The 9267-nt window shown below is 45.8% G+C and overlaps 1 protein-coding gene across 4 annotated transcripts; it reads left to right on the plus strand.

Annotated features, from left to right (window-relative positions):
- Nucleotides 1–105: 105 nt before the first annotated feature.
- Nucleotides 106–9170, plus strand: nkain1 (sodium/potassium transporting ATPase interacting 1). Of its 4 annotated transcripts, none has more exons than XM_035428928.1 (8): nucleotides 106–276; nucleotides 477–914; nucleotides 4414–4551; nucleotides 4855–4935; nucleotides 5344–5541; nucleotides 5653–5713; nucleotides 5972–6053; nucleotides 7540–9170. In XM_035428928.1, exons 2-8 carry the CDS (start codon nucleotides 861–863, stop codon nucleotides 7607–7609), a joined length of 684 nt encoding a protein of 227 aa, XP_035284819.1. In that variant the 5' UTR covers nucleotides 106–276; nucleotides 477–860; the 3' UTR covers nucleotides 7610–9170. The 4 variants fall into 4 exon arrangements, with proteins under 4 accessions (XP_035284819.1, XP_035284821.1, XP_035284822.1 ...); XM_035428930.1 differs by having other exon boundaries at nucleotides 481–914; XM_035428931.1 differs by having other exon boundaries at nucleotides 108–276; nucleotides 7535–9170.
- The last annotated feature ends 97 nt before the right edge of the window (nucleotides 9171–9267 follow it).

The raw sequence follows: 9267 nt of genomic DNA on the forward strand, positions 1-9267 counted from the left end.
CCACGCGGTCGCGCGCACAGGCTGCAGAATTCATACTACAAATGAGGGCTTGGTTGAACCCCCCCCCCCCCCCCCCCCCCCCCCCCCCCCACACTATCCCTCCTCCCCTCACCCCCCTTTTTTCTCCCGCTCGCCAAGCAGTGAGATTGACAAAGACCCCGAAACTGGCTCGCTTTAGCTCACGGCACACTCCTGCAAATACATTTATTTAGCGATCATGTTTCAGTGAACAGTCATCTTTTCTTCACATCTGATCGGAAGAGAACGCCGCAAACCGTGAGTCACAATGTAGTGCTTTGTGTCAGTTGCAGATTTAAATAGCCTCTATTGGGTTAATTTTTTTTCTTCCTCCTGAAGCCCTACCCCCTTCACTTCTGTCTGATAAAATGTCATATGATGCCGATCTCCCCAAATTTGCTTTAGCTAAATATTTCCTCTGTCTGTTGTGTCTGTCCCCCTAATTCCCCTTGTAATAGCCAGATTGAAGGTGTGGCGGCGGCGTAAGAAGTCGGATACAGCACTGGTGACTCGCAGTAAGGTAGAGCCACGGACTCAAACCCGCTACAAGAAGACATTTCGCCAGATAAAATTTTGACTTGTGCTGTTTATAGACTCACGCAAGACTATGAAATGGCAAAACAATTGTAATTAACCATGGTGTAAAATTGATCATACAACGCACCGGGGCGCAGAAGGCGTGCTAGGGGGGCTGGTGGGTACAGCGATGTGTTGAGCCTGGAGGCGGTGTGTGGTCATTAGAACCGCGGCGCAGTCGAATCTTATCCGGATCTATCTTGGAAGATTTTGCCTTTTCCATCGAAACCTCTGCGGCCAAAAGCCGTATCGACTTCACGAACAGAATGGGAAAGTGCAATGGAAGGTGTACGCTTGTTGTCATCTGCTCCTTACAACTGGTGAGTATGTTTCAAGGTATTTTGTCGCGAGGTGGTATGTATCGCTGATTTTACCGAATACCTTCACGAATCGGCCTACTACAGTGGACGATGTTGTTAGTTTAGTGGTTTAATATGTAGTACAGTGAATGTATATACATACATATGGGCATGTATTTGTGAATATGGGAAAAAAAATTGATAAACAAATTTCTATCCATTTTTGTCACTTGACATATCTGATGGAAATGTAGTTTTATTTCCCCCAGTGTATATGAATATTAATGTGTAAATCCCCCCCCAAAATATGCAGGCAAAAAGTGTTTGATGTCTCTGACTCAGCCTGGACATGTTTGGGTATGTTCCTGTGTGAGGGGGTGGTTTGGAGCTTGTGTCACTCTTACTCAGACATCTACAGTCATCAGTTTCAAAAATACAACATCCTACTATGTGCAATTACCATTACAACTTACAATGTCGTTTTTAGCAGATACTTTTAACCAAAGCAACTTACAGAAGTACATTTCAAATGGAAAACAAACACCATAAGGAACAGTTAGCCATATAAGTGCCACTGTCAGTGTGCTTGCCTCAAGACCTGTGAGATGAAGGGAAAGAAGGGTTAGTTTTAGTTTGATTCTTTGTTTTAGATTACAGGATGCACGTTTGCAACAGAGATTTGTGTGGTGTTTACTACTCAGTGTCTACCCATTTTCAGTGTAGCTTTAAGGCCCAAATAAGAAAATGCAGTTTAAATAGTGGTTGCATACTGTGTTTCATAGCTTAGTCCTCCTCCTCACCACTCAAAGTGTCCCTCGGTCCTCCTCAGTGCTCTGAGGTTTGTGCCTGAAGCCTGCATTGTGTGCGGTGCTTTCTGTGGGTTGGGCTTTTGGGTCCGTACCCCATGTGGGGGAAGATACTATTTATGCACCGACTCCCATCTGCTCCTCTGCACACGGGTCTGGCCCCTGGGTCCTTCTCATCCCGCACCCTTCCCCAGGCCTCTGCACCTCCCTGTTCGCCCCCTGGCACCCCCTCTCTGTGGCCCCCTGTGCCTCACTGTGCCCCCTCTCACCCCTCTCCCCTTTCTGTCTGAGGCGTTGTCTGTTTCATACCCTCTCCTCCTCTAGTAAAGCTAATTTTCCTTTGAGCCCACGTGCCCCTCTGAAAGTTTATTTAGCTACATTAAGAAGTGATGTCTGCAGAATCCATGTGCTACCAGCTGTGAATTGTTAGATATGCTATCATAATGTCAGCAAGGCCATTTTCCGTTCTGAGGAGGTGAGCTGAGGGGCTATTCTGAGTGAATTATGGGTATTGTGAGTAAGTGGCGCTTGTCAACAGCCATTCTAAGAGTGGTGGGTCCTTTGTGTTCATGTGAAAGAGGGTGAACATGTACATTGCACAATATTATGTATATTTTAGGGGTGAGTGATAAGATGTAAGAGTGTGAATAGTGTGTGTGTGTTTTTTAAAATTAGTGACTGTAAGAGCATTTGTGTATAACAAGTACAATGTGCTTATTTTGTGTTTGTGTGTGTGTGTACAGACGTGTATATTGTTTACACAGGCCTGTCTCTGTGTTTGCTGAAAGGGTCCAGTGCAAATATGCATGGAGTAATGTGTGTAGGTGCAATGTACCATGCTACCCTGGACCCTGATGGCTTAAGCTATGTTTCACTCAGACTTGTCAGCTCAGTACTTAATTGGAGACATGGGATAAATTGGGAGTGGTGTTGACAGTGAAGTCCAGTAAGTTCTTTGAAACAAATTGGAAAGCAATATTCCTGTGCAGGGATGGGGATACTGTGCTGTAGGGCAGCGTTTCCCAAATGGTGTGTCCCAACCGTGTAAAAAATGTTAAAAGTTCTTTAAATGTAAATGTAAAAGTCAATAAAACATTTTTTTAATGAACTAGTCCCATTCATAAAAGCCAAAATAAATGTCATTAAAATGCATATTGCTTTAAATTGAAACCATGAAAGAAAATTTAGGCGTACTGTTCACACGTCACATTGACGTCAGTCAGTCGCTCACTTTGAGAGTGGTGTGCCAGGAGATTCTGTGTATTTGGAAAGTGTGCCATGGAAGGAAAATTCTGGGAAACACTGCAGTAGGGGGCCATTAACCTGTGGTCTTGACCTTCTTGGTATTTGAAATAGAAAGCAGGGGCAAAATTCCCCATCAAACTCTTGGTCTGCCCAGTTAATTACCCCCCTGTTTAAACACGTGGATAATTATAGTACATGTTCTACGTACATCTACAACCACTCCTCTTGAAATTAGCTGAGCATTGTGGTGGAAAATGGCTGCTGGGACTCGCCCTGTTAGGGTCACAGCATGTTCCCAACACCACCCCCCCCCACCCCCCTTTTTAAGCCCTTTTAAAATTACAAGAGTGATATCAGTTCAGTATTTGTTTTGCTGATTCTTTGTTAATATTATACGTTGCGTGGGTTGCATGTAACTAGTTTGCATATTTTAATACAATATGTGTTTGCAGGACATATTATTAAGTGAGATTACACAGTATGTATTCACTATACTACTACATATTGTGGGTATGTATGTGATACTACAATGTGTGTACTGCGTAGGTGTGTTTCTGTGTGGTAGTACAGTGTGTACATTATTACAGTGTGTATGTGTGTGTATTTTTTGGGGGGTGCAGTGGAACCCTGTTGTCAGGCCCTGTATCTCAGCTTACAGCCCTGGGGCTGGGGCTCCAGGCAGTTTCCATGGAAACAACTGCAGCAGGGTGCTGTGGGAGAGTTGGAATCCGTGTGTGTCTGCACTCGTGCGCGCGAGCGTGCGTGCGTGCGTGTGTGTATGTGTGTGTGTGAGGCGGGCCTGCAGGGAAATTATACCATATTTTTGGGGAGGATGGGGGGTGGGGGGCGGTGGCACAGGTGTTCAATTCCATTTCCACCCCTCCATCAGAACTCTCACCCAGGACGTCCTGCTCCTGTGCCAGGAGGGTTTTTGCAACCAAAGCGACCCCTTCACTCCAGCATGCCCTTATCAAAGAGTCAGAGGAGCTCCTCTGTGGTTCTCCTCTTATAAAGTATTCAAATGGCTCTTAGAAAGCAGGTGAAAGAGCAAACAGGGATGGCTGCTGTCCAACTACTGTCCTCATTATCACTCCACGCTTTTACCTACCCTGTCCAAGTCCCTCGCGGTCGCCGTGTGTGTGAACTCCAGGCTGACTGTACAGAAAGAGCTGATTCCACTGTTTTTATTTGAGAAGCCTTCGGTTCTCAAGCGTGTCCAGCTGCAGGCTTTAGATGGAACGTAGACTGCAAGGGGCAGTGCTTGCACTTTTTTCTGTTCTTTATTGATCAAAATTGTGTGAATGGGCAGAACAAATCCATTTCTAGAAGAGGGTCAGTTAAGGTTGGCGTTTGATGCTTGAAGTGGGATAATGAGACATTTTGTGTAAGCTGTATTTATGCCAAACAGCCTGACTGTTGTGATATTTCAAGCTATCGTCAGGGATTGCATTTCCCTGTGTCTCCTGCAGGCGGCAGCACTGGAGAGGCAGGTCTTTGACTTTCTGGGATATCAATGGGCACCCATCCTGGCCAACTTCCTGCACATCATGGCTGTGATACTGGGAATCTTCGGCACTGTGCAGTTCCGCTCCCGCTACCTCATCCTGGTGTGTGTACACACACACACGCACACCTACACCTACACATACAGGCTCACACACACGCACACACACACATACACACACACAGTATGTGCACATGCAGGCACGCACACGCACACATGTGCATGCACAGTATGTATGCATGCGCGCACATGCACCAAACACATGCACACAAACAGAAAAATACCTAAACAGTAGCCATGATCAGTAGTGGCCCTATATAATTTCCAAAATTTTGAAATATAAGGGAGTGATTTTGTAGGTATGCTTACTTTGTGACTGTGTTTGCGTGTGTGTATCTCTTCACAGTATGCACTGTGGCTGGTTCTCTGGGTGGGCTGGAACTCCTTCATCATTTGCTTTTACCTGGAGGTGGGGCACCTGTCCCAGGTGGGTGTGGTCTCACAGGAGCTGGCCTTTTGCTCAGTGACACTGGCCAGTATTAAAGCCTGGGCTCCCTGTGATGATCCTGTCCGTGTGGTGGCCAGCAGCATTAAGCACTCATTACGCTGGTGCTTTGCTAGACCCCAGTAAGGCTAAATGTAACTTTGTCTCCCTTGTCGAATGGTGGTTTAAGACAGTCTTATTCCAGTAGGCATTAATTATGGAATGTGGGTCTAGGGTGTCCACATAGTGCTGCTTTTGCATAAATAATTTTTTCCTGCTGTTGGTATGCAGTTTTTCTTGTGACGGTGTTTGTATGCACGTACCCATGTTGTATTGAGTTGTGAGATCATGCATGTCCTCTTGAAATGAGAGTAAAGTGAAATCTGAATCCTGTCCGTTCACTGTTTACAGGACAGAGACTTCCTGATGACCTTTAACACTTCTCTACACCGGTCCTGGTGGATGGAGAACGGGCCGGGCTGCCTGGTCACCCCGGTGACAAATTCCATCTTGGCTCCAGATGACCACCATGTCATCACAGTGTCTGGCTGCCTGCTGGACTACCAGTACATAGAGGTGGTCAGCTCTGCCTTGCAGGTCTTTCTGGCGGTGAGTATCACTCCCACCCCTTTCCCTGCCACTCTCCCTCCCCCTACCTATGCCATGCTTGCTGTCTCCTGTCTCCTTTGGAGTCACGGTTTCCCCCCTCCTCTCTTGCAGCTCTTTGGGTTCGTGTATGCCTGTTACGTCAGCAAGGTGTTCCTGGATGACGAGGACAGCTGTAAGTGTGATGTCACTAAAGGGAATGTGCTCTGGTGTTGTTGGCAGAGATGTAAGATAAGGTGATGTCATCGGGGCATGGCTTAGTGACTGGGAAAGCAGAATGATGTCATCAGGGAGAGAGATGCCTCTGAGCAGAGCTTGATGTAACTGGCTGGGCTCTGTAACTGGGGATGGAATGCAATGCCTCCAGAGGAGGAATTGGTATATCATACTGGCAGTGACTGGATGATCTTTTTCTACCCTCTCTCTCTCACAGTTGATTTCATTGGCGGGTTTGACTCATATGGCTACCAGCCCCCGCAGAAGACATCACACCTCCAGCTACAGCCCCTGTACACGTCAGTACCCCCTCCTCACACCCCTACCGGACGAGCACACACATAACCTGCATACACGTGGTGTTCAGAGGCTTTTCCTCAATGGACTTTCAGTAGTCCTCCTCCATCTTCAGGGGTTTAAAGTCCTAAATTAGCCCACGATTGATGAATCCATGCTTGATAAATCCTTGAGTCTATGGGTAACTGGAAAGTAAGAGTATGAATCCTTGAGTGACAATCAACAAGCTTCAAAAGCGCCACTCTAGGGGCTCTTAGGTAGCTCAAGCACTTGATCCTGTTGCTGGGTCATGCCCCATGGTCTGGAACTGAATCCCAACCATGCCTGTGCCGGCTATTGCTAGCAACGTTATAGGGCATCCAGTAATTGCCAATTGCATGGTCTGGGGAAGGATAACGTGTTGCCAGGGGTTTCCGCACACTCGTCCATATTGTTCCGTGGTGTGAAGTGCACACACTTCGCTGCTCCTAGAGGGGTGTGGATGATACTGTGGTGATCTGAGAAGCAAAATTGGCCCATACAAATTAGGGAGATTTTTAAATTAAATTCACTTTCTTAAAAACTTTTGCAATAGCTTTGTTAAAAACAATTCTGTAGTTCATTCCTCATATTTATTTGTTATGACTACAGTCTGCTTGGCATGACAGATTCTTCCCACAAGCCAATAAATGGGGTGAGACAGCAAACAGACACGTGTCTGTGGCAGGTAAATTAATATACAGATTTGGATCAGCTAAATGGATTTTGAACCTTGGATAATCAAAGTGAAATGCCACCATGAGTAAAACTGTTTACAATTCATAAATCACACGAAATCGTAACTGTGATTGACAAACCTGTGGTCGGTGAGAATACTATTGTACATGACAGTTGCAGCATGTAACCAGAATTTTAATGAGGAACAATTATGCTGTACTCAGAAGATATAAATCGCCAGCTCAGCCCTAGATTTACGGCTGTTGACAGCTGTTTAAATGACAGTCCCTTCTTCCCTTCTTTCAGCACTGCTGGGGGTATGCCTAAGAAGCCCTGTATTTCCTTTGTTAATGCTAGCATGAACAGTTCTCTCTGTTTGTGCTGAACAGAGAGAGCTGTTTCCAAGTGGCTTGTGCATTACATATTATGCAGGCACATTGATGTTTGGTATTCTGTATGGTAGCAATATTCTTGTTTAATTATTATTGTTCTTGTTACATCTCTTGTTTCGCTATGCATGTTTGTTTTACACTGCTGAACCTCTTGAAAAGTGGTAATCATTTCCAGTATTTATTTCTGTTTTGTTAAATGTGGAATCTCTGCTCCTTTTTCATTGAAAAAAGTGTTATCAGACATTATATATGTTAATTAAAATTCTGAGGACATTTTTGTGATATAAGTGTAAACTGGCCAGACGTATAGACTCTTTATGCTTACATGCTGGGTGCCCATAAGCTGATGTGCTCTGACTGAACTCTCTCCCCCCCCCACCCCTCTCTCCTCCCAGCACAGGGTAGGTGACATCAGTCCAAGGATGGCAGACAAGAGAAGGAACAGGGACGATCAGGAGGCATGCCTCTGAGGGGGAAAGGCTGCAGCGTCTTTGCAAAATTGTCTTACGTAGAATTCTTTTGTTTCTGTGTAGCCTCTGATTGTAACTTGAGAAAGCTGTCTCAAGGAGCCCCCTGCTGTAGGCCTGGGGGAACTGCGCCCAACGGTGTGATTGGACGAATCTCAGGGCCCATCTGAGAGACACTGTGGGTTTGGATCACTCTGCTTTTCTAACTGTGATTGATTATGTCTGTTCTTTGGGTTTTTTTTTACTCTGTGGTAGAGGTTTACTTGTGGTTCCGATGGGTCTAGTTCAGGGAATGGGGTCCAGGTGCGACGCGTGGCGGGGCCAGGCCGATCGCAGCTCGCTCCTTCTCTTCGTCTCTTTTTTAATTTTTTTAAAGAAATTAAAGGTTTTAAGTTACATATTTATTTTCACGTGAAGGACTGAAGCCTTTGCATTGTGGCAGCTCATCTTCCCACGTGACTCTCCAGTGATGCTCAGGAGACGACGGAGCTCCAGGCCCAGTTCACAGAAGGGCTAACCCTGCATCTCGGATCAGGCGGCGCTGCAGAAGTAGGGCTGGAATACCACAGATGCCGGTGCTGATGGAGGGGACTGGGTTTTAGGACAAGGTCTGGAAACTGGACGCTTTCAAAGGTCACACAAGGTATCCACACTGGACTGTGGAATAAACTGACCTATGACATCTGACACCTGACCTCTGCCTGCATGGAGTTTCCTGTGAGCATGTAGCTGTTACCTCAGAGCCGCCGTGTCCCCTGCAGGTTAATGAGGAGGCTGAATGGCACTCTGCGGGGTCAGGTGACATTCTATACAGCCAGGCCCTCCTGACCTCCAGCCTGAACACTCATTCCACACTTCTCCATGTTTGGAGCAGGGGCACCTGTGGCTTGTTATTTCTTTTGTTTGTTTGTTTGTTTTGGTTTTCTGTGCGAATTCCAAACTTTTATTTTGTATTATCCTAGCATTTGATGTTAACATAGATCAGTGATTAGTGTTTCTGGGAAAAGTGATGTAGGTTTGTGTGCATGTAAATATTTGAGAGGTTTTTTATTGAAGCCTGTCACCTTGGATACCTCGGACCTCTGATGCTTGTCTCTGTGCTGTGTCTCATCTCAGCATTCTTCCTTTTTCCATCTAACCAGCACTCATTCCTTCCCTGTTAGGTTCCTGTTTTTTTTTTCAGGGCATCTCTTTCTCACCTGCATTCTCTATCTATCTGTCCAGTATGCTTTCTATCCCTGGGTGTAGGCAGCTGAGAGCACACGAAGAGCAGAACTCATATTGAGAGCAGTTCCCTAGCATTGTGTGGAGGGAATAGATGGGATAGCTTAAAGACTTAGCACAAGAGTTTGCAGTTTGCATTGCATGCCACACTTTTCTATCGCCTTTCTGTGACTGCTGTAAAACTGTGTGTGTGTGTATGTATGTGTGCGTGTGTACGTGCGTGCGTGCCTGCGTGCGCGCACATGCGTGCTTGAGTGACGTGTGCCATTGAACACACCCTACAGGAAGATAGGAATGGGAGATTTGAGTTATTGTGGAATAAAAGAATTGTTTCCAGTTAGTTGCTGCCTCCTCCTCTGTATGTTTCATAAACATACCAAAAGCCATTATAGTGTATGTTGGCTACTGCACAGAGATTCAAATTGTTGGTATCTTGT

This window comes from Anguilla anguilla, chromosome 8, assembly GCF_013347855.1.
Source record: "Anguilla anguilla isolate fAngAng1 chromosome 8, fAngAng1.pri, whole genome shotgun sequence".
Classification (NCBI taxonomy): Eukaryota; Metazoa; Chordata; class Actinopteri; order Anguilliformes; family Anguillidae; genus Anguilla; species Anguilla anguilla.

Excerpts from the sequence above, each read along its gene's own strand:
- nkain1 (XM_035428928.1), top strand. The coding sequence starts at position 861 with ATGGGAAAGTGCAATGGAAGGTGTACGCTTGTTGTCATCTGCTCCTTA. Across the intron at positions 4,552-4,854 it reads GCTCCCGCTACCTCATCCTG|TATGCACTGTGGCTGGTTCT; the intron begins GTGTGTGTACAC and ends ATCTCTTCACAG. Across the intron at positions 5,542-5,652 it reads CCTTGCAGGTCTTTCTGGCG|CTCTTTGGGTTCGTGTATGC; the intron begins GTGAGTATCACT and ends CCTCTCTTGCAG.